The sequence below is a fragment of the Microtus oregoni genome, unplaced genomic scaffold, assembly GCF_018167655.1.
Source record: "Microtus oregoni isolate MIOR12 unplaced genomic scaffold, Mior012 000145F_ref0000173, whole genome shotgun sequence".
NCBI lineage: Eukaryota > Metazoa > Chordata > Mammalia > Rodentia > Cricetidae > Microtus > Microtus oregoni.
In genome coordinates, this window is record NW_024544795.1 from 821,927 (window position 1) to 846,555 (window position 24,629).

Genomic DNA, 24,629 nt, shown 5'->3' on the forward strand with positions numbered 1-24,629 from the left:
AAAGTTAACATGAAGCACAACATAAAATTTATTTCTTCACTGTTATTACTCATGGGTCTCCTGTAATTTTCACATTTTTAATTATTTTTTTCTAATTATTTTGATAGGTTTTAGTAATACAGATATTATTTGCTATACCAGAGTGGTTATTTTATTAGTTTAGTGAATATTTATGTGCTTTTTGAATGAGATACTTTCCACAAGGTCTTTATTGCTTCTTGAAACACTTTATTTAATCATTCACAAAATAAGAAGAGTTCATACATCATAAGAAGAGAGTGGAAAGGCAAGTCAGGAATTTAGTATATGGTGTTCTGACTTCACAGGATAGAAGACAATTCATTTAAAAGGAAATGATGATCTATATATGATACTGATTCCATAGTCAAGAGGATATAATGCATAATTCTATTTCTTCTGTCATCTGTACAGACACAAAAACAAAAATTAAAACATGATTGAACAAACAGGAATAATTTTATCATTGAGAGTTCATGGATGCAAAAATAAAAATAACAATATAATGAGTATAGAGAAAGGATGGTACACAAAAAGTTCCTTTCCTAGATATCACCAATATTTTGTACTTTCAATTCTATAGAAGCACTGTTGACTGAAAATAATGACATTCTGTGACCTTACATGAAAATTTGTATCAAAAGGTTTCAAGAAATATACTGAAAATATCAACAGGATTGCAGCATATCTGTGACATTGAATACCCTACAATCATAAGTAAAGTAAGATTTTCCAAATAACAAGGTACATTGTCTTGATGAACTATTCCTCAATATAAACAAATTAGCGATTCTGAATTAGATAAAATCCTTCATATTCTTTATAAATTAATATATCCTCTCCTTCATTTCTATCTCTGTAAGATTTTCTGTATTAGAAGACACATAATATCCTATCAACAAATTGCTAATTTTCAGTTCACTTTTTCTTGGTGACATACTTATCTCTAATTTTTTATGCAATAAGCATGAATCCATTCAAATATCAAGATGATTAGGAATGGATTCTGTTTCTACTTACCTACAGAAGGTCATTATTTAGGACAAGTATCTGTAAAAGAACATGAATGGGGTAAAAATTAACAGAAATATTTTAATAGGAATATGAGAACAGCTCCTCAAGTATTATTTCTGGAAATAGCAACTGAAAGATTGTATATGACTACACATAATCTAAATCAGGGATCTTACTAAGTAGATAGGTAGGTAGATATATTAAGTATGTATATATACATACATGAATTTATGAATATATATATATAGAGAGAGAGAGAGAGAGAGAGAGACAGAGACAGAGAGAGAGAGAGACAGAGAGAGACAGAGAGAGACAGATACTTTTTTTGGCTAAAATATTGTTCACTGGGTTTACCTGCGTTCAGAACTTTTCGAATGTTTTCTGTTGGAATGCTCTGTTGCTTAGCAAATTCCTCAAGTTTTTCATATTGTTCAGGTGTCAAAGGTTGACCTTTTCCTACATTGAATGAAAGACAATGTCAGAGACATGTTCAAAAATTCTGGATAAATTACATTGCTTCCTCAGTGTCCCTGCATAATATGCAATAGAAAATCCCAACTGCCCAAATTCATCTACACTGGGTTGGTCAAAACAGACAATAGTAATTTCCCCCAAGTTCCATGTACAAACTTAAATTAGTCTCACTGGTGGTATGACATCAATTTTCAGTATTTCATAATATATCAAAAAATAAGACAACTTCTCTAGAGAATTCTCTCATCTCAATCCTATGCACTTTCAAAAATATAACACTGGAGAGTCATGGACGCCTATCATTGGAACCTTCATATTTCTCCTGAGTTTATACTCTAGAATTCATTATTTAATTTAGTACACACTTACCAAATGACACTCAAAATGGTCTAAACTTTGGACAAATAATATTTGTTCCCTTCTTTCCAGTAAGGAAACATTAATATAAACACTTCCAGTAGCATTCCCCATCACTCCGAGTCTTCAATGACCATGCTATTCAAATTATGATATAATGTAAAAGTTGGTCCGCACAACAATCATATTGTCATTTAGTGGAGAGGAGTTTGGAAATACCATGATACTGTACTTGGAGTGTGAATCTGACTTAATCTCTATTTGCAGGGTGATACTTTTTTTTCTACCACATCAGAAAACCCACTACCATTCTTACCAACAACAAAAATCTGGTTTGTTGTCCGGCCAGTTCTATCCACATTCTTATTGGTAAAGACTATGTTCTCTGATGTTGCATACACAGGTTCAAATCTGTTGTCACCTTCAACTGAAGAAACAGAAATATTTCAAGCTTAGTGTCACTCATTTTCTACTTTGTAAGATGTGACATGTTGACTAAACATTAATAACGACGCTGACTCTAGCAATCACCTCAGATTCACTATCATACGACATACATGGGCCAAGGTATTCGTGTATGCACTCATTTTGTATATCCTATCATAATATAGTGACCAATTATTTCCAATCTTTAAACCTGATAATGAATCCTAGGTACAGACACTTTCTCTTTTTCTCAATTCCTTCTGTCAAGACCTGTGGGATCACTCTATTGGGTATGCCTTTCCCTTTCCACCAGATCCAAAAGGCCACTTGTCAATTTTCTGAAAGTGTAAAACTTGGGTGTCATATCATAGTAATACTTGGTAGGAAAAATGATACATATGCAAAAAGGTCATACTATTGGACATATGCACAAAATTTTCATCTTGTAAGATTATGGATGACAAAGATATAATAATGAGCATTTTAAGTTTTCCAGACATTCATATTTTGTTTGTGTTTGTCTTTCTGTGTGTGAGATTTTCTGTCTTCATTTGCTTCTCTCTCACTCTGTCTCTCTGTCTCTCTCTCTCTCTCTCTCTCTCTCTCTCTCTTGCTGTGTTTGTGGGGGGGGAGCATATGTGTGTGTGTGTTTGTGTTGTATTTCCTCTTGTAGACACTGATTAAATGATAAAAGCACTTCGCTCAGAAGATCTTGTCTTTTTCTATTTCCCATGTAGATTATATCTATGTATGTCTCTCTTAGGGTCCTCATTTTTGTCAAGGTTCTCTGGCATTGTGATTTGTGTGGTGGTTTCTTTGCTTTATGTTTAAAAACCACTTATGAATGAGTACATGTGATAATTGTCTTTCTGGGTCTGGGTTACCTCACTCAAAAAGATGTTTTCTACCTCCAATATTCACCTGCAAAATTCAAGATTTCATTATTTTTTCTGCTGTGTAGTACTCCATTGTGTAAATGTAGCACATTTTCCTTATCCATTCTTTACTCAAGGTGCATTTAGGTTGTTTCCAGGTTCTAGGTGTGACAAATTGGTATCATGGGGACCTTGGGAGAAGGTTGAAGGGGAGTGAAGAGGTAGGGAGAAAAGTAGAGAAAAATGTAGATCTCAGTAAAAATCAATAAAAAAATGCCTGGGAAATACAATGATTTTAGGATCTACTAATTTTCTATTACTGGAATACTTTATAATGTTCATGTAAACTTTGGAAAGTAATAAGCTTGACAGAAGATTTGCTCTCCCCTCTTTTAAGATCAAACCAAAGGTCATCCCATTCATAATTCAGTTGTATACTGTTGCTATTATTTTAGCTCATTTTGTAAAATTGAAGGAGTCTGTCTGAAATTTTTGAGCGTTTTTCCCATAAAAGCTTTTCAAAATTGAAGTTTATCATCAAATGATCTAAATGTTATGATCCCTACAAAACAATGGAATAGGAAGCTTTAAACTAGAACCATTCACTAAAATTTTCCACAAATCCAGTATGGCAGTTAATGCCTATAATATAAGTGCTTAAGAGCCTGAGGCAAGAAGTTTGCAGAAGATGTTTGAGGCCACTGAAACCTATCATTGAGTGTCAGGCCTGTCTAATAACAGAGAACTGTACAAACACATCATTATTTTTTACAGCCAGAACCTGGAAACAACCTAAACGCCCCTTGTTGGAAGAATGGATAAGAAAAATATAGTACATTTACACAGTGGAGTACTACACAGTGGGGAAAAACAACATCATGTAATTTGGAGGCAAATGAATGAATCTAGAAAACATCATATTGAGTGAGGTAACCCTGACCCAGAAAAACAAATTTTATATATACTCACTCATAAGTGGTTTTCAGACATAAAGCAAAGAGAAACTAGCCTACAGTTTACCTAGACAACAAAGAAGACCCTAAGAGAGACATACATGGATACAATCTAAATGGGAAGTAGAAAAAGACAAGACCTTCTGAGTAAATTGGGAACATGGACATCATGGGAGAGGGTAAAAGGGGATGGGAGAGGAAGGGAGGGGAGCAGAGAAAATATATACTTCAATAATAAAAATTTTAATAAAATAAAAGACACTGAATATTATATAGAAATAAATTTTCATGCAGGAAACTATTTGGAGACATTTTGTTAACATTAATCAGATCTTCAGGTAATAGTGTTCTTCTCTATGAAAACTTCAGGTGACCTACAATGTACTCTGACTTGGTAGCATATCTCAGTTGGTTGGAAGAACTGATGAATTTACAAGTAGCTGATATTGTTCTAAGTCCATGTACCTATGAGTAGCTGAAGTGTCAACATGAATGTGCTCATTCAAAATGGTTCTGTTCATAGAGGAATCCCCCAGATCCCATACTTACACTGGGTCCTGTACTTGCCATCTTCTTGCTTATACCCAATGACTGTGGTTTCTGAACATTGGCCATTTGCACTAAAAATCAAACAGACATCCCTGGTTTATTTTTTATAACCTTTAATTTATATTAGAGATTTTTAAGTATTACAATGAACTTGATGAAGTAAAAGAATCTATGAATAGTGTGCAGAACTGGAACATAAGTACCACTTACATCTCTTGATTCTTTTTTTAGAAAATATCATTCTATTTTAATCATACACATAACTTCCTTTATTTGTGGCAAATTTCCAAGTGCTTTGAAGGCTCTGATGACTTTCTTATCCAAATTTCACTATTCGCTGCACATGATTTTCAATATCTTAATTCTCATATTCTAGTCTAATGATAACATGTACATAGGTTTATATGCACGTGTTTTAAGTGATTTAATTAATATCCTAAAACTTACATTCATAACTAGATGAAAGAAATGGTTCTAAGCTTTCTAAGTTTTTATGGTCTTATGTACCCTTTCAATGACCACAGTCATCTAAATGTTAAGGAGTGTCTTTGAAACTAGAGAGAGCATCAAAGAAAGGGATCTGAAAATTAGATTTGTATAACTTGTTTGTGCAAAACTATTTATGATGTAATTGACTGAGTAATATAACACATATGATTATGAACCCAATGCTCACAGCCTTCAGCTTAGTAGAAATGAGATTTTTTACAGTCACTTGCATCTAATATTAGAGCACAAAATTTAACCACAGGCCTCCAACCAAAGGATTTCTAAGGAAACATTCAGGGAATTGGAGACAGTATGTAACATCCTTATGGTGTCCAGAGCTAACCAATCTTGTAATAAAATAGTCGCATTCCTGAAGATGAGCCCTTCAATTTCATGACTAGAAAAATAAAAACGTTTCCCTGTAAGTCTGACAACATAAAGGCTGAGAAACATATAACAGTCTGCTCAGTTTACATAGTTGACAATTTGCTTACTTGACATAAAATGTGACTCCCATTTTACTACATGCTTCACTACAAGTAAGTTCACGAACGTAGAGTCTCATGGGTCCTTCTTCCTCTATCGTGTCCACATTGTCAGCAGCGATGGCAGTGGTAACCCACTTTCCTTCAAGCTGAACAAACCACAAATACCATTAGAATATGAGTTGGTACTCACCTCTCTGATCCCAATCTTTGGAAATACATAAAATAACTAGAAATATAAAATGAATAATATTGTGTTCATTAGTAAAAAGTTATGCTTCTAGGGATGTAGAATAACACAGGACAATATGATGACTCAATTTATATAGCATTCGGTACCTGAGACCTTTTAGAACTACCCATGTGCTGGCCTCTTAAGTTCTGAAATTAAAACCATTGTTTTCTTTTTTTTTATTGAGAAAAGGAAAATAAAACCAAGTTTCTGCCTCCTCCCAGCCTCCCATTTCCCTCCCCAAACCATCGTTTTCTTATTTCCATTGCTTTATCTTAGAAAAATTTGCTAGAAAAAGTGCACATAAGTGAATGTCAGAAAGGTTATTTCATGAATATGGACTCCAATGGACAAACTTAATGAAACATCATACCCACAAAAATATGCTGTTGAAAAATATCAATCCAACGCACAGACCAAATAAATTTACCTCAGTATAAGCATGAGCCAGACCAAATGCCAAAGCCAGCAGCAAAAACTTTACCATGGTGGTGCCTGCCTTTGCTCTTCTGTAGAAGCTCAAAATAGGATATTGGTTATGAAGGAACTGAACTGACAAAGCTTTTTATATAGTTAGTTAGAGGGAGTTTCTTGGAATCAACCAATGGTACTGCACCACAACAACCTGCATCTGTTCAGTATTTCCTCTTTGGCCCTGTTGAACAGCGTATGATCTCATATCCCTAAACGAATATGATTAGGCTAAAGGTCAGGTTCTGTTTGGATGATGAATTGAGCGTTCCTGTCAGAAAGAAAGAACTGTCCTTGTGAAAGCATCAAAGCTATTATTTTGAATCCACATCTCTTGGTTGGTAAAGGTCAAACCAACCTTTTTTCATCCAACCTTGATTCATCCAACCAACCTGACATGCCTTTTAAAATACATTCTGGATCTAAGCATAATACTGTGCTGTCAAATGAATTTAAAATTGTGGCCTTAGAAATGTAAGTCAAAGCAACCACATTTTTAGATGATAAGATGGTAAAACTAAAGAAGGTTTTCCTATACAGATATTGATATATCCTGTGCTACATTTAAGTCTTCCAATATATTGATTACGTTATTCTTCCAGCACACAGAATTCAAAGGCTCTGGCACAGAACTATAAGGGATAACACCAATGCTTATCTGTATTAATAATAGAAAAAATGCTGCTAGATGTCCACTGGCAATAAATACAGCTATTATTAATTAAAAGAAGCCAAACCATTATTTTTCTGTTGTGTAGTATTTCATTGTGTAAATATACCACATATTCTTTTTTTTGATGAAGAAACACATCTTTTTTTTAATTGAGAAAAGAAGAAAAAAACATAAACAAAAAAACAAGTTTCCACCTCCTCCCAGCCTCCCATTTCCCTCCCCCTCCTCCCACCCTTCTCTCCCTCCTCCCACCCTTCTCCCCCTCCCCCACTCCTCTCCCCCTCCCTCTCCAGTTCACAGAGCAGTCCGGGTTCCCTGCCTGTGGTAAGTCCTAGGTCCTCCCCCCTCCGTCCATATCTAGGAAGGTGAACATCCAAACTGGCTAGGCTCCCACAAAGCCAGCACATTAAGTAGGATCAAAACCCCGTGCCATTGTCCTTGGTGTCTCATCAGCCCTCATTGTTCGCCATGTTCAGAGAGTCCTGTTTTATCCCATGCTTTTTCGGTCACAGTCCAGCTGGCCTTGGTGAGCTCCCAGTAGATCAGCTCCACTGTCTCAGTGGATGGGTGCACGCCTCGTGGTCCCGACTTCTTTGCTCATGTTCTCCCCCCTTCTGCTCCTCATTGGGACCTTGGGAGCTCAGTCCAGTGCCCCTGTGTGGGTCTAGGTGAACCCAAGGAAAAACATATAGTTATCCTCTTGGCTAAGGGAAGTAGACCAAATTGCCGGGGAGAAAATGGGATCTTGGGGGTGGGGTGGGATGGGGGTAAGGGGAGATGGGGAGAGAAAAGGTAGAAGGGAAGGAGGGGGGACCTGGGGAAACAGGAGAATTGGGATAAAGGAAAGGTGGATAGGGGAGCACGGAACCACAATTCTTAGTTAAGGGAGCCACTTTAGGGTGGGCAAGAGACTTGACTCTAGAGGGGCTCCCAAGTGCCCAAGATGAGGTTCCCAGTTAGTTCCTTGGGCAGCTGAGGATTGGGAACCTGAAATGACCCTATCCTAGAGCAATACTGACGAATATCTTGCATATCATCATAGAATCTTCATCTGGTGATGGATAGAGATACCACATATTCTTTACCCATTCTTTAGTCAAGGGGCATTTAAGCTGTTTCTAGTTTCTGGCTATGATGAAAATGCTGCTATGAACATAGGTGACCACATATCCTTGTAGTATGATTAAGCATTCTTTGGGTATATACCCAAGATTTTCTGAGAAATAACCATACTGAAATCCAAAGGGACTGTAGCAGTTTAAACTCACACTAACAATGGAGGAATGGTCCCTTTACACCACATCCTCTAAAACATAAGTTTTCATCAGTGTTTTTGATCTTGGCCATTCTTAGAGGTGAAACATGCAATCTCAGAGTCGTATTAATTTACATTTCTCTAATGGCTAAGGATGTTGAGCACTTCATAAGTGTCTTTCAGCCATTTTAGATCCCTCTGTTGAGAGTTCTCTGTTTAGGTCTGCACCCATTTTTAATAGGATTATTTGTTCTATTGATGACAAGTTTCTTGAGTTCTTTGTATATTTTAGAGGTTAGCTCTCTGTCCTATGAGGGGTTGGGAATAACTTTTCCCATTATGTAGGCTGTCATTTTGTCTTGTTGACCATGTCCTTTGCTTTACAGAAGCTTCTCAGATTCAGGAGGTCCCATTTATTAATTGTTTCTCTTAGTGTCTGTGCTACTAACGTTATATTTAGAAAGTGACCTCCTGTGCCAATGTGTTCAAATGTAATTCCCATATTCACTTCTATGAGATTTAATATGGTTAGTTTTATGATGAAGTCTTTGATCCATTTCGAATTGAGTTTTGTTCATCGTGATAGATATGGATCTATTTTTCTTCTTCAACATGTTGCTATCCAGTAATGTCAGCACCAGTATGCTTTCTGTTTTCGGTTTTATATTGTTTGATTCTTTATCAAAAATCAGGTGTTCTTAGGTGTTTGGGTTAATATCTGGTTCTTCGATTTGGTTTCATTGGTCCTCTTGTCTGTTTTTAAGCTAGGAGCAGACTGTTTTCTGTACTGTAGCCCTATAATAGAGTTTGAAGTCAGGGGTTGTTATGCCCCCAGGAGTTCCTTTATTTGAACAGTATTATTTTGGTTATCCTGGTTTTTGTTTTTCCATATAAAGTTAAATATTGTTCTTTCATGGTCTGTGAAGAATTTTGATGGGATTTTGATTGGAATTGCATTGAATATGTAGAATGATTTAGGTAAGATGGCCATTTTTCTATGCTAATTCTACTACATAAATACATGGGAGATCTTGTCGTTTTCTGGTGTCTTCTTCAATTGCCTATTTCAAAAATTTAAAGTTTTTGTCATGCAGGCTTTCCACTTGTTTGGTTATAGTTACTCCAAGATATTTTATGTTATTTGGAGCTATTGTGAATCGTGATATTTCTCTGATTTCTTTCTCAGTCCATTTATCACCTGTGTAAATTAGGGCTACTGATTTTCTTTTTCTTAGAAAATCTTGTATCCTGCTACATTGCTGAAGGTGTTTATGAGTTGTATAAGGTCCTTGGTAGAATTTCTGGGTCACTTATGTAGACTATCATATCATCAGCATATAGTGAGAGCTTCTCTACTGATTTTCTAATTTGTATCCTCTTGATCTTTTGCTGTCTTATTGCTCTAGTTAGAACCTAAATTACTATGTTGAATAGATATGGAGAGAGAAGACAACCTTGTCTTGTTTCTTATTTCAGTGGGATCATTTTCAGTTTCTCTTTATTTAGTTTGATGTTGGCTGTTGGATTAATGTATATCGTTTATTTATTACATTTAGGTATATTCGTTGTATCCTTACTCTCTCCAAGACCTTTTTCATTGAAGAGATATTGAATTTTGTGGAAAACTTTTTCAGCATCTAATGCGATGATCAAGTGGGTTTTTACAGTTTGTTTATATGGTTGATTACATTGACAGATTATTTTATTTTGAACCATCCATGCATTTCTGGGATGAAACCTACTTTGTCATGGTGAATGGTTTTTTCTGATGTGTTCTTGGTCTTGTTTTGCCAGTATTTTGTTGAGTATTTTTGCACCAATATTTATGAGTGATACTGGTCTGTATTTCTTTTTCTTAGTAAAGGCCTGTAGTCATTTGGTTATCAGAGTAATCATAGCCTTATAAAAAGAGTTTGACAATGTTTCTTCTGTTTTCATTGTGTGGAACATTTTGAGAGTATTGGTATTTGTTTTTTGAAAATCCTGTTGATATCTAAGTTAAAACCATCTGACCCTGTGCTTTTTTTAGTTGAAAGACTTTTGATGACTGCTTTTATTTCTTTGGCAATTATAGGTCTATTTAAATTGCTTGTCTGGTATTCACTTAATTTTAGTGAGTGATATTTATCCAGAAAATTGTCCATTTCTTTTAAGTTTTCTAATTTTGTGGAGTACTGGTATTGAAGTAAGAACTGATGATCCTCTGTATTTCCTCTGTGTCTATTGTTATGTCTTCCTTTTCATTTCTGATTTTGTTTTGCATATTCTCTCTCTGCATTTGGTTAGTTTGGATAAAGGTCTATTTTGTTTATTTTTCTCTAAAAGCCAATTATTTGTCTCATTGATTCATTTTTTTTGGATTCATTTTTTTTTTTGAGACAGGGTTTCTCTGTGGCTTTGGAGCCTGTCCTGGAACTAGCTCTTGTAGACAAGGCTGGCCTCGAACTCACGGAGATCTGCCTGCCTCTGCCTCCCAAGTGCTGGGATTAAAGGCAGGTGCCACTACCACCCAGCCTCATTGATTCTTTATATTGTTTTCTTTGTTTCTATTTTGTTGATTTTGGCTCTCAGTTTGATTATTTTCTGCCATCTAGTTCTTCTGGGTTAGTTTGGTTCTTTTTGTTTTAGAGTTTTAAGGTGTTCTGGTAACTCATTACTGTGGGATTTTTTTTCCATCTTCTTTATGTAGGCATTTACTGCTACGAAATTCCCTCTTAACACTGCTTTCATGTGTCCCATGAATTTGGGTATGTTTTGTGGTCATTTTCATTTAATTTGAGAGAGTTTTTAAATTCTTTTTTTTTCTTCCTTGACCCATTGGTGATTTAGGTGAACATTGTTTAATTTCCATAAGTTTGTGGGCCTTCTGAAATTAGTGTTGCTGTTGGATTCTCATAATAAGCCATGGTCATCTGATATTATACATGTTGTTATTCCAGGTTCTCCAGCAGATAGGGCTGAGGTAGAGCCTGTCCCACTGAGCTCTCCCTGCGGCTAAGTGGGATGGTGGGTGTAGATTACCAAGACCTTTCTCCTGGCCACCAGAGAGAAACACACACTGAGTCAGGAATCTTTAGAATCAGAGTCTGTCTTTATTGCACCAGGAAGGAACTTATATTGGGCTGAGATAATTAGTGGGATTTTTGGGATGGGGTGAATTGGAGTAAGGAAAAAGAGTCAATAATATCCTGCCATAATAGTGGTGGATAGGCAGAGGTGGGCCTAGGTTGGCCCACTCAACTCAGGCTAAGAAAGTTACACTGGGCCTCATATCTAGGCTTCATAAGGCCCTACAGGGTTATAACTTGTAAAAAAAATCTGCCTATGTTTTCTTCTAGTGTTTCTACTGTTATAAGATTTAGATTGTGGTCTTTGATCCCCTTGAATATAATTTTTGTGAAAAGTAATAGATTGGGTCCAATTTCATTGTACTTCAAGTAGATACCTCTTTTCTCAACAGCATTCCTTGAAGATGCTCTCTTTTCTCCAGTGTAGGTGTTTTGTATTTTGCTAAGCTCCATATAGCTGTAATAATGAGTACTTATATTCAGGTTTTACACTTGATTCTCTTTGTGTATATGTCTCTTTTTTGCCTGTAATAGGCAAGTTTTTTATTCTATTTATTTTAAGATTATGATAGAATTTCTTCACTTTCTCTGTCTTTTTTTCCATCTAAATTATTGCATATACCTTCTGTTCTCACTTCCAAATTCACAACTTCCTTTTTTCTGGAATTGTTCTTACTTATATATTTGTGTTTGTTTCTTCCTATTTGTTCCAAATAGATAAAGATAGCCTACTCAGTCTGTATAATGCTAATTATGTGTTTCCAAGCTGATGATTTGGTATCAAATGACCAATTACTCTGTTCCTCCATGGAAAGATAATATCTCCCAATCTTCATGTTTGTTAGTTGCATGTGAGTTATATCTGTAGGACTGAGGCCTCATGATGTTTCCCAATATACTTTAGCATTACTATTGTTGTCTTTCTTGTTCTGCTGCCATTGAGAATGTCATATACATGACATTATGTGGGGGTAGCTTCTGATGTTACCAAGATAAAGAATCTCAGACCAAACTTCCTTATGTTCTGGCTCCTTCTATCTTTCTTCTCTCTCTAACACGGTGTTATCTGAATATTAGGTATGGGAATATTTTTACATATATCATTGTGACTAGGCTCTATATCTCTGCCTTCTGATTGACTATGGTTTTCTGTAATGGTTCAGTGTGTTGAAAACATAAGTTTCCTTTATGAGAGGTGAATAATATACTTTTCCATGAGTGTAAGAAGAAAATTGTATTTGATTGTGTATGGGAGTGTGTTATTGTATCCCTGGTGCTGATCTTAGGGGCTATGCTGCTCTAAAAAAGTTGTAGTTATGCCCTGGACTGGAAGTCTCAGAGAGAGAGGAAGGGTGGCCTTGTCCCTTGCCTGAAAGTGTCAGAGAGAGAGGAACAGCAGATGTGTCACTCTCCATTCTTCCCCAGCCAGGAATTGCCAAGAAGAGAGATAGAACATCAGGTTCCCAGGCTGATCTAGACGTGTTGAAGAAAGGGAGAGAGAGAGAGAGAGAGAGAGAGAGAGAGAGAGAGAGAGAGAGAGAGAGAGTATGGCTGGGCCCTGGCTCCTGCCAAGTTCCATTAGAGATAGAGGGAACATGGTGGCTCCCAAGCCCAGGCAAGGAAGTGTTGGGGAGAGAGGCAGTGCTGCAATGGTGGCCCAAGCCTCAGAACAGAAGCATCAGAGGGGCAGTACAGTGCTACTTTCGTGACTCAGGAGCATCCACATCACCAGTTCTAGAAACTAGATTAAGTCTTCCCTCTAGGAAGGAACAACTGTTTTCCAGTCAGCATGCAGTGCTGTCCTCTCTATGTGATACCACACTGTATCAACAATCACCAGAGCTACAGACCTGCCAGAAAAAAAAAAAGGGAGCGATGACCAGAGCTGTGACTCCATCTGCATCTGGAGGAGCAATCATCTGACCTGAGGGTCCACCTGTACCTGGAGGAGAAATTGCCTGAAACTCAGCCCTGCTTGCTCCTGGAGGAATGATCAGTGGAGTCACAGTCACCAACTACACTGATCCTCTGAAGCACAGGCTCCACATCTACCAATTAGAGGAAGAGATGGGTAGGCAACAGTGTAAGAACAGAACATAAAGATCAATATTGCATCACCAGAAAACAGTGGTTCTTTATCAGAAAGACCTGAACATCCCAACACAGATGAAGCAGAAGAAAATGACCATAAAATAACTTTATAAAGATAATTGAGTCTCTTAAAGAGGGAATGAAAAATACCCTTAAAGAAATGGAGGAAAATACAAACAAAAATAGGAAGAAATCAACAAATCCCTTAAAGAAAACCAAGAAAAATCAAACAGGTAAAGAGAATGGATCAAGACTTAAAAACTGAAGAAGAAGAAATAAAAAAAAAATACAAACCAAATGAATTCTTAAAATAGAAAAGTTGAGTAAGTGATAAGAAATTACAGATGGAAGAATAAACAACTGAATATAACAGAAGAAAGAGAGAATCTTAGGCATTGAAGGTACATTAGAGGAAATAGATTCATCTGTCAAAGAAAATATTAAATCAAACAAGTTTTTAACACAAAATATCCAGCAATTCTGAGATTCAATGAAAAGACTGAACCTAAGAATAAGAGGGATAGAAGAATGAGAAGAAATACCACTCAAAGGCAAAGAGAATATATTCAACAAAACACTAGAGCAAACTTTCCCAACCTAAAGAAGGACATGCCTGTGAAAATTCCAGATGCTTACAAAACACCAAATAGACTAGACAAAAAAAAAGGTTTCCCTACCACATAATAAGCAAAACATTAAACACACAAAATAAAGACTATTAAGAGCTGCAAAAGAATAAGGTCGAGTAACATTTAAAGGCAGACCTATAAGAATTACAACTGATTTCTCAATGGAAACAGTAAACACCAGTAGATCCTGGGCAGGCATTATGCAGAAACTAAGAGACCACATATTCCAGGCCAGTTTACTATACCTAACAAAACCTTCAATCACCATAGAAGGAGAAAACAGATATTCCAAGAAACTAGATTTAAACAATACCAACCCATGAATCTAGCCCTACAGAAAGTACTAGAAAGAAAATTCCCACCCAGAGAAGTTAATTACACAACCAGCCCCAAACTCTGATAGTAGGAGAATTCAATAACCCACCCTCGCCACTAGAAAGGTCTACTATACTTAATAGAGACATAAGAAAATTGACAGATATCATGACTCAAATGGACTTAGCAGACATCTATAGAACATCCCATCCAAACATAAAAGATTATACCTTCCTCTTAGCACCTCATGGAACCTTCTATAAAATTCACAACATGTTAAGAAACAATGTAAAACTCAGCAGATAGAAAAGAATCAAGTAACTCCCTGTATCTGATCAGATTACCATACTTAAATTTAGAATTCAACAACAACACAAAATCCAGAAATCCTTCAAACTCATGCAAACTGAATATTGCTCAACAGAATCATCCCTGGGTCAAGAATGAAATAAAGAAAGAAATTAAAGACTTCCTAAAATTCTATGAAAGTGAATGTGCAAAATACCTAAACTTATGGGACACCGTGAAAACAGTACAAAGAAGAAAGTCCATAGCACTGAATGGCTACACAAAGAAATCCCATACTAGTGAATATACAGAACAAGTGCAAGCTCTATAACACCAAGATGCAAATTTGCCCAGGAGGAATAGATAACAGGAAATAATCAAACTATTAGATAAAATCAATAAAATAGAAAGAAAAAAATAAAGAAAGAAAGAAAGAAAGAAAGAAAGAGACGGAGGGAGGGAGGGAGGGAGGGAGGAAAAGAAAGAGAGAAAGATGAAGGAAGGAAGGAAGGAAGGAAGGAAGGAAGGAAGGAAGGAAGGAAGGAAGGAAGGAAGGAAGGAAGGGGACAATACAAAAAAATCAATGAAACAAAAAATTTCTTTTTCAAGAGAATAAACAAGATAGACAAACCCTAATCAAAACTAACAAAAAGGCATAGGGAGAAAATCCAAGTTAACAAAATCAGAAATGGAAAGGGGGCATAAAAATAGACAGTGAGGAAATCCATAGAATCATCAGGTCATGGTTCAAAAATCTGTACTCTACAAAATTGGAAAAGTTAAAAGAAATGGAAATTTTTCTGAATAAGTGTCACTTACCAAAATTAGATCAAGACCAGAAAAAAATATAAAATGGAAAAAAGCATATTCAACAAATGTTGCCAGCAGAAATGGACATCAACAAGTAGAAAATGAAATAGATCCATATTTATTGCCTTGTACAAAACTCAAATACAAATGGATCAAAGACCTTAACATAAAACCAATTGCATTTAACCTCATAAAAGAAAAGTGGGATGTACAATGGAACACATTAGCACAGCAGATCACTTCCTAAATATACCCCAGTATCACAGACACTGAAAGCAACAGTTAATGAATGGGACCTCCTTAAACCAAAACACTTCTGTAAAGCAAAGGACACAATCAACAAGACAAAATGACAGCCTACAGAATGGCAAAATATCTTCACCAATCTGACATCAGACAGAGGTCTGATCTCCAAAATATACAAAGAACTCAAGAAATTGGTCATTAAAAGAACAAATCATCCAATAAAGGACTAGAGTACAGACCTAAACAGAGAACTCTCAACATATGAATCCAAAATGGCTGAAAGACACTTAATAAAATGCTCAAATTCCTAAGTCATCAGAGAAACGCAATTCAAAACAACTCTAAGATTCCATCTTACATCTGCAAGAATGGCCAAGATCATAAACACTGATGACAACTTATGCTGGAGAGGTTGTGGGGTAAAGGGAACACTCCTGCATTGCTGGTGGGAGTACAAACTGGTACAGCTCCTTTGGATATTAGTATGGTGATTTCTTGAAAATTAGGAAACAACCTTCTTCAAGACCCTGCAATTCCACTTTTGGGTATATATCCAAAAGATGCTCAATCATACCATGTGGATACTTGCTCAACCATATTCATAGCAGAATTGTTCATAATAGCCAGAACCTCGATAAACCCTTCAACAGAAGAATGGATAAAGAAAATGTAGTACAAAGTAACTTTGCCCAATAAACAGCAGGAAGCAATTTGTAGAATAACTACACCCATAGTTTCAGATATTTTTTTTATAAATGTTCTTTTACATTTAAGGAGGGATATGCTATAGCGATATTCATTGGTATAGTTCTTGGCTTATTGATACAAACTTAAAGTCAATTTTGTTATATTATATTTCTGCTCTTGATTAAGGTATTATATTCGTGAAGCTCATTTTAAAAATGTAATGCATAATTAAGAAATATAGGCTAAAAGATAATCATCTATAATAGTGAAGCTTGCAGTCATGTTAGGTTTTCTAAATATACAGAGATATATTTCAGTTAGATCAGTATCTGTCAGAGACCTTCAGGATATGGCATTTATAATGTTTTAAAAAATTAAAACTTTTGCCGGGCGGTGGTGGCGCACGCCTTTAATCCCAGCACTCGAGAGGCAGAGGCAGGCGGATCTCTGTGAGTTCGAGGCCAGCCTGGTCTACAAGAGCTAGTTCCAGGACAGGAACCAAAAGCTACGGAGAAACCCTGTCTCGAAAAAAAAAATTAAAACTTTTGATGTCAGTGAGACAAATCTGTTTCTGGCAGCAGTAACTACTTTAAAAAGAAGATGGGCATCAAAGAGGTTTTTTTATGAAGTTGGTTAGCCATTTTTGGCAAGAAACTGCTCTTGCCTGGACTGCTTGATGAACTGGCCATGCAGGACCCACAGAGAAATGACTTCTGAACTTGCATAAAGGTGAGTCGGTCCTTTAGGGTTCCTGCTGCATGAAAGAGCCTGCCAGATATTCTGCAGGACACAGAAGAAAGTGACTGACAATCTGCCAATATAGGTGGAACTGTCTTTGAAATCTCCTGCTTCATGGAAAAGTCTGCTAGATACTATTGGCCTATAGGCTGAAAATGAATTCACCAAAGGTACAGAAGATCTTTGAGTGACTGTCCTGGCAGCAAGATGTCTCTGTCAATCCTGGAGTTTTGGAAGTTGTTTTCAATGTTTTCCTGTTTACTTAGGTAATATTAGGTTGTTTTCCTGTTTACTTAGGTAATATAATATCATTCTGAAATCTTTGATAAAGCTGGAAAATAGTTACAGATTTCCTTAGGTATGATAAAAGATAAAATAGATATAAATATTGTAACTAGAGTTCTTCCTTGATACTTGTATTTTATATGTAATTTTATTATGTTAAAGATAAAACTTTCCTTTCTATTTAAACAGAAAGGGTGAGGTGATGTTGGATTTCCCTTTATACCATTGATTAATAAAGAAACTACTTTGGACCTATAGCAGGGTAGAACTTAGGTAGGCAGGGGAATCTAGCCCACGTGCTAGGAGAAAGAATGACAGAGTCAGAGAGAAGGGTTTTAACTTTAGAAGAGATAGATGTACTGAAAATTTCCTGGTAGGCCATGAACTTTTGGTGATGCACAGATTAATGGGGATGGGTTAAATTAAAATGTAAGTACTAGCAAATAAGAAGTTAGAGCTAGGCCGGGCAGTGGTGGCGCACGCCTTTAATCCCAGCACTCGGGAGGCAGAGGCAGGTGGATCTCTGTGAGTTCGAGACCAGCCTGGTCTACAAGAGCTAGTTCCAGGACAGGCTCCAAAACCACAGAGAAACCCTGTCTCGAAGAAACAAAAACAAAAACAAAAACAAAAAAAAAAAGGAAGTTAGAGCTAATCAGCCAAGCAGTGGTTTAAATAATATAGTTTCTGTGTGATTATTTCTAAAGCTCAGCAGCCAGGAACCAACAAGTGGCCTCCATTCAACATCATTGTTTAATATTCAAGAACGTTGCTTATAAATATTGAATGTACTTTGATTTTGTTATATCTTTAGACTTCAGGAGATTGAATGTAGCAACTCTGTTTAATATCTTTTCTTTTTCCTTGTTACAAGCCCTCAAAGAAGATTGCATCTGCCTTTTCGATTTTAATAGCAAACTATACTTTAAGGAGTTGTTGTTGTACAAAGAGAAAATTGTAATAAACACATGCACATTTGCAGGACTTGGTATTGGAAAATCATTCTCATGAATTTATTCTTCAAAATGACAATGACTCTACGTGTACTATTTAAGCATAGCCTGATTCATTTGCATACTGAATTCACTTAACAAAAGATAATCTTCTCAGATGGATTTTTGAAAACATATTTCCTCCTCTCTTTTAAATAATGTGGAACATGGGGACAGACCCCAAATGTTTGTTCTGTGAAATCTTGTAGTATGTTAGGATTATTCAACCACAAATCATAATTTTCAGCTAAAAGTAAATATGAAGCAAAACATACAATTCATTTCTGTAGAGTTTGTGCTCATTCTTCACCAGTAATTGTGACATTTGTAATTATTACAATAGATTATAATAATGCAGATCAGTTGTTACACCAGAGTGATTATTTTACTTAGCTTAGAGAACATATACATGTTTTTTGAATGAGATCCTTTACACAACATCTTTATTGCTGTTTGAAACATTTAATTTAATCATTCAAAAAGTAAGAAGAGATCACATATCATAAGAAGGGAAAGAAAAGATAAGACAGCAATTTGGTATGTTTTATCCAGACTCCAGAGGTGAGGGGGAAAGGCATGTGATACTGTTTCCATGGTCATAGAATATGATGCATAATTCTCATCCTGTTGTTATCTGTACAGAAATGCAAGCAAAAATTAAACCATGATTAAATAGGAAAGATTTTGTTCTTGAGAATGTATGAATGCAAACAAATATAGCAATACAGAGTATAAAGAATGGATGGTACATAAACAGGTCCTTTCCTAGAATTCGCCAATACTTTGCACTTGGGATTCTATCGGAGCACTTTCAACAAAGAACAATGATATTCTGTGACATATATGAAAATTCATATTGAGACGTATCAAAGAATATACTGAAAATATCAACATGTTGTATAAGTAATACATGCACAAATATGTGACAAATAATAGCCCACAATCATAAATAAAGAAATATTTGTCAAATACAAGACACAGCTCTTGATGGAATATTCCTCAATATAAAAATGTTAACAATTCTGAACAAGATAAAGTTCATCATACTGATTTATAAATAAAAATATTCTATCATTCATTTTTGCAACTGTAAGGTATTCACCTTCAAAAGACAAATGATATTCTACCTTAATTTTGCCTAATTTGGAGTTCATTTTTTTCCATTGTAACATACCTATTTCAAATTTTTTATGTAATAAGCACATACCTAGTCAAATATCAAGATGTTAGGTATTGATTCTCTTTCTACTCCCTGACAGATGGTCATTATTTAGGACAAATATCTGTAAGAGAACATGTATAGGGTAAGAAGTGACATAAATTTTCTCATATGAATATTAGCACAGCTCTCCAAAGATTATTTCTAGAAATAGAAACTGAAAGATTACATATGACTAAATATAAACCGAATCAGAAATCTGACTGAGTAAATAGATATATAGAAAGATTAAGGATGTATATATACCTGCATGAATTTATGAATAAAATGAATATACATATATGAATAAATATGTTTGTATATATTTAGAAATACTATGGCCAAAATAATATTCAATGAGGTTACCTATAGCCAGAACATCTTGAATATTTTCTGGTGGAATGTTCTGGACCTTATCAAATTCCTCAATTTTTTTCATATTGTTCAGGAGTCAAAGTTTGACCTTTTCCTATATTGGATGATTGACAATGTCAGAGATATGTTCAGTAGATTTCTGAAGGAATTACATTGCTTCCTTAGTAGCCCAACTTCTCCAATTTCGTCTATGCTGGGTGGGACAATACAGGCCATAATATTTTTTTCCAAATTCCATGGACACATTTTATGAAGTCTAAATTGTGGTATTACATCACTTTTCAGTGTTTCATGATGTATCAAAAAAAAAAAAAACAACAACTTCTCTAGAGGGTTCACTCATCGCAAACCTACCCACTTTAAAAAACATGACCCTAAAGAGTCATAGTTGCCAGTCAATGGAATCTTAACATTTCTTCCAAGTCTGTAATCTAGAGTTTATGTTTTAATTTAGTACACACATGTTCAAACAACACTCAAAATTGTCTGAAGTTTGGAAAATTTGTTCCCTTCTTTCCTGTGAGGAAATATGAACATAAACACATTCCGATGGTCTCCCTCATTACCCCAAGTCTTCCATGTCCATGATATTCAAATTATAATATAATGTAAAAGTTGATCCACAAAAAATCAGAATGTTTTTTAGTGGACAGGAGTTTGAAAATACCAGGATACTGTATTTGAAGGGTGAATCTGATTTAATCCTTAATTGTAGGGTGATGCTTTTGTTACTAATTTTTTTAAAAACCCACTACAATTCTTACCATAAACATAAATCACATTTGTTGTCTGGCCAGTTCTATTCACATTCTGATTGGCAAAGATTGTAAAATCTGATGTTGAATACACGGGTCCAAATGTATTGTCACCTTCAACTGTAATAACAGAAAGATTTCAAAATGAGTGTCCCTCATCTTTTTACTTTGTTTGATGTCACCTGTTGACTAAACATTATTATTTACCGCAACTCTATCAATCATCTCTGATTCATTATCACATGACAAATGTGTGCAAAGATATTCCTATAGTAATTAATTTTGCATATCTCATTATAATACTCTTTAAACCTGATAATAAATCTGAGGTACAGACACTTTCCCTGTTCTCCGAATTCCTTATTTCAAGACCTATGTGATCATTATGGTAGGTATTCCTTTCCCTTTCAACCAGATCCAAAAGATCACTTATCAATTTCCAAAAAAATATAAAACTTTGGTGTCACACCATGATAATACTTGGTGGGAAAAAGAATACACATGCAAAAAGAGACTGTAGTAATGAGAAATATGCACAAAATTTTCCTCTTGTAAAATTATTGATGGAAAAGATGAACATTTCAAGTTTACTAGAAATTCATAGTGCGTGTGTCTGTCCCTGTGTGTATGAGAATTTTATGTACATATGGCTCTCTCTCTCCCTTCCTCCCCCCACTTTCTCACTCTTTCATTCTCTTTCTCCCTCCTCTTGCTGTGGTTGTGTGTGTAAAAAGGAGGCGAGCAGGCTGCATTCCACCCAGTCCCCATATGGCTAGCATTACACCAAAAATATCAACACACAAATTGTATTCTTTTAAACACTTCCTGGACCATTAGTTTCAGCCTCTTATTGGCTAATTCTCACAACTTGCTTAACCCATTTCTAATAATCTTGCAGCACCACAAAGTGGCGGCTTACCAGGAAAAATTCAGCATGTCTGACCTGGTAGCTGGCTCCATTGCGTCTGCCTGGCTCTGCTTCTTTCTCCCAGCATTCGGTTCTGTTTACTACGCCTACCTAATTTTCTGTCCTATCAAAGGGCCAAGGCAGTTTCTTTATTAACCAATGAAAGTAACACATAACCGAAGACTCCCACATCATTTCCCCTTTTTTCTGTTTAAACAAAAAAGAAAGGCTTTCACTTTAACATAGTAAAATTCATATAAAAAATAATATCAAGCAAGAATTACGTTATAACATTTATATCTATTTTATCTTTATCAGAACAATAGAAAACTATAACCATCTATCTATTCTTTAACTCCATCAAAGACTCCAGAAGGATATAATATTACCCAATTAAACAAGAAATAAGCAAATTCCAAACTCTAGAAATGACAGAGACATCTTGCTGCCTGGACAGCCACCCAAAGTTCTTTTGCACCGTTGAAGCATCCATCTTCAGTCTACAGCCCCATAATATTCAGCAGACATTTCCATGAAGCAGGAAATTTCAAAGACAGTTCAGTCACTTTCTGCTGTGTCCTGCAGAATGTCTCACAGACTCTTTCATGAATCAGGAACCCCGAAAGACCATCTCACCTTTACGCAAGTTCAGCAGTCCTCTTTCTGAGGGTTCTTTGTGTCTAGTTCATACAACAGTCCAGGCAAGAGCAGTTTCTTGCCTAAATGGCTATCAAACTCCATAAGGATCCTCTTAGATGCCCATCTTCCTCAGGAAGTAGCTTGGTGCTACCAGAAGCAGACATGTCTCATTGTCATGAAAAGTCCTAAGTTACTAAAAAATTTTAAATGACATATTCTGCAGTCTTTGAAAGATATGAAGAATGCCTATCTAACTGAAATATATCTCTATATATCTATAAAATCTAACATGACTACGAGATCTACTATTATTGATGATTATCCATTAGCAACCTATATTTCCTAATTATACATTACATTTTTAAATGAACTACACAATCACAATACCTTAATCAATGTCAGAAATACATATACATATAACAAAATTTACCTTAAATTAGTATCAGTACACCAAGATTCATATCAATGCAAATTATTCATATCTATATCACATCCCCCTTTAAATATAAAAGAACATTTATAAACAATATTTGGGAATATGGGTGCAGTTATTTCTCTCCAAACTGCTTCTTGCTGTATGGGGGCACTGTTTCAGGGTATAACCTGTGTGCCAGGTTCATCTCAGTCATCACTTGGGTGAAGTAATTTTCTGAAGGTGTTCATGGTGACCTTTTAGGAGGGTGTGGTCTATCATACCATATGGGATAGAAGCAGTCCACAGGGTCTCATCTTCTGTGAAAACAAAAGAAGAAACTGTTTTCCAAAGCATGATATCCTTAGATCCAAATTCTGAGGTCAAGGTATTTTCAAAATATCTATGTTGGATTAGTTCAGCAGCATTTATAAACAAATATCTTGTGGCAGCTGTTGCTCCTTCCTCAGCATTCAAACACTTCAAAGAGAGCATAATAGCATACAATATCAAGATTCTTTGTGTATTTTCCATCTTTGTGCAGCTTTATTTAACTGCTATTTCTTTTATATTTACTTTTACTTTTTGAGATAGTTTCTCTGTATATCTTTGTCCTGGAATAACTCTGTAGACCAGGCTGTCCTTGAACTCTCAGAGATCCATCTGTCTCTGCCTCACAAGCATTGGGATTAAAGGTGTGACCTGCCACACCTTGAAGTCACAGAGGTCAATCTACCTCTGCCTCCCAAGTGTTGGGATTAAAGGTGTGTACTACCACACCCAACTGAGTTCTGCTTTTTTTTGTTTTTTACTTTAAGAACTTTAACTTTTAGCCTGCATATATTTTTAACACACTGTAAAGCATTTAGAAGTTTTCTTTGTTTTTGAATCTCTCTTTACTGTATATTTCTCTCTTTTTCTGACCATACAAGCCTTTAAATTACCGAGCAATCTCAGTAGGACTAAAGCCGTGGATTTGCCTGCTGGATCCAGCCCATTCCTTATCTTTCCAGCCTTGTGGCAGAGGTACCAGCTGTAGCCATTTTTATTGCCACAACTCTATGGCATTTCAAGGTCCCTGCCAGCAAGTAAGCTGCAGCATTCTACTCACAGACCATACTCAGGCAGACTGCCTGCCTGAAAGAGTCAGAGTTTACCCTGGCAGGATGGCCCAGAAAACTGGCATTTTAAAACGGCACAGCTTTTTTCCTGCTACAGCTGAAAACTGAAAAGCATTTGTTCAGCTTTTCATCAACACATTTAAGTATTTTGTGGCAGGACCTCTTAAAAGAGCTGCGAGGTTTTGCAGCTAAAGCTGAGTCAGGAAACCTCTCTTAGATGAGAGTGCTTGCTTGCCTCTAGCAAGCAGAGCAGACCTGAGAAATTGCTGCTACCAAGAAAACATGCTTTACTCAATTCTTTCCCAAGCTTTCTCAGGCTTTCTGTGGATTCAGTTATCCACGTCTGGGAGCCATTTGTAGAAGGAGCTGCGGGCAGGCCTGATTTTCATCCAACCAAGCTCCTACATGGTTAGCTTTACACCCAGAATAACAACACACAAATTGTATTCTCTTAAACACTGTCTGGCCCATTAGTTTCAGCCTCTTATTGGCTAATTCTCACATCTTGCTTAACCCATTTCTAATTATCTGTGTAGCAGCATGAAGTAGTGGCTTACCAGAAAAAATATTCAACAGGTCTGACCTGGTGGCTGGCTCCATTGCATCTGTCTGTCTCTGCTTCTTTCTCCCAGCATTCTGTTCTGTTTACTATGCCTACCTAATTTTCTGTCCTATCAAAGGGCCAAGGCAGTTTCTTTATTAAAACAATGAAAGTAACACATAACAGAAGATTCTCCCACATCAAGTGTGAGTCTGAAATTTACACTTACTGACGCTGATTAAATGATAAAATTTGTTCACAAGA

At 36.0% G+C, this 24,629-nt stretch overlaps 1 protein-coding gene across 1 annotated transcript; it reads right to left on the bottom strand.

Moving 5' to 3' along the window:
• Positions 1 to 207: 207 nt before the first annotated feature.
• On the bottom strand, positions 208 to 6,394 carry LOC121444887 (odorant-binding protein-like). Its single transcript, XM_041646809.1, has 7 exons — positions 6,303 to 6,394; positions 5,650 to 5,789; positions 4,667 to 4,737; positions 2,180 to 2,290; positions 1,387 to 1,488; positions 1,039 to 1,068; positions 208 to 424 (listed from the first exon to the last, which is right to left on the bottom strand). Exons 1-6 carry the CDS (start codon positions 6,357 to 6,359, stop codon positions 1,052 to 1,054), a joined length of 498 nt encoding a protein of 165 aa, XP_041502743.1. The 5' UTR covers positions 6,360 to 6,394; the 3' UTR covers positions 208 to 424; positions 1,039 to 1,051.
• Positions 6,395 to 24,629: the final 18,235 nt, after the last annotated feature.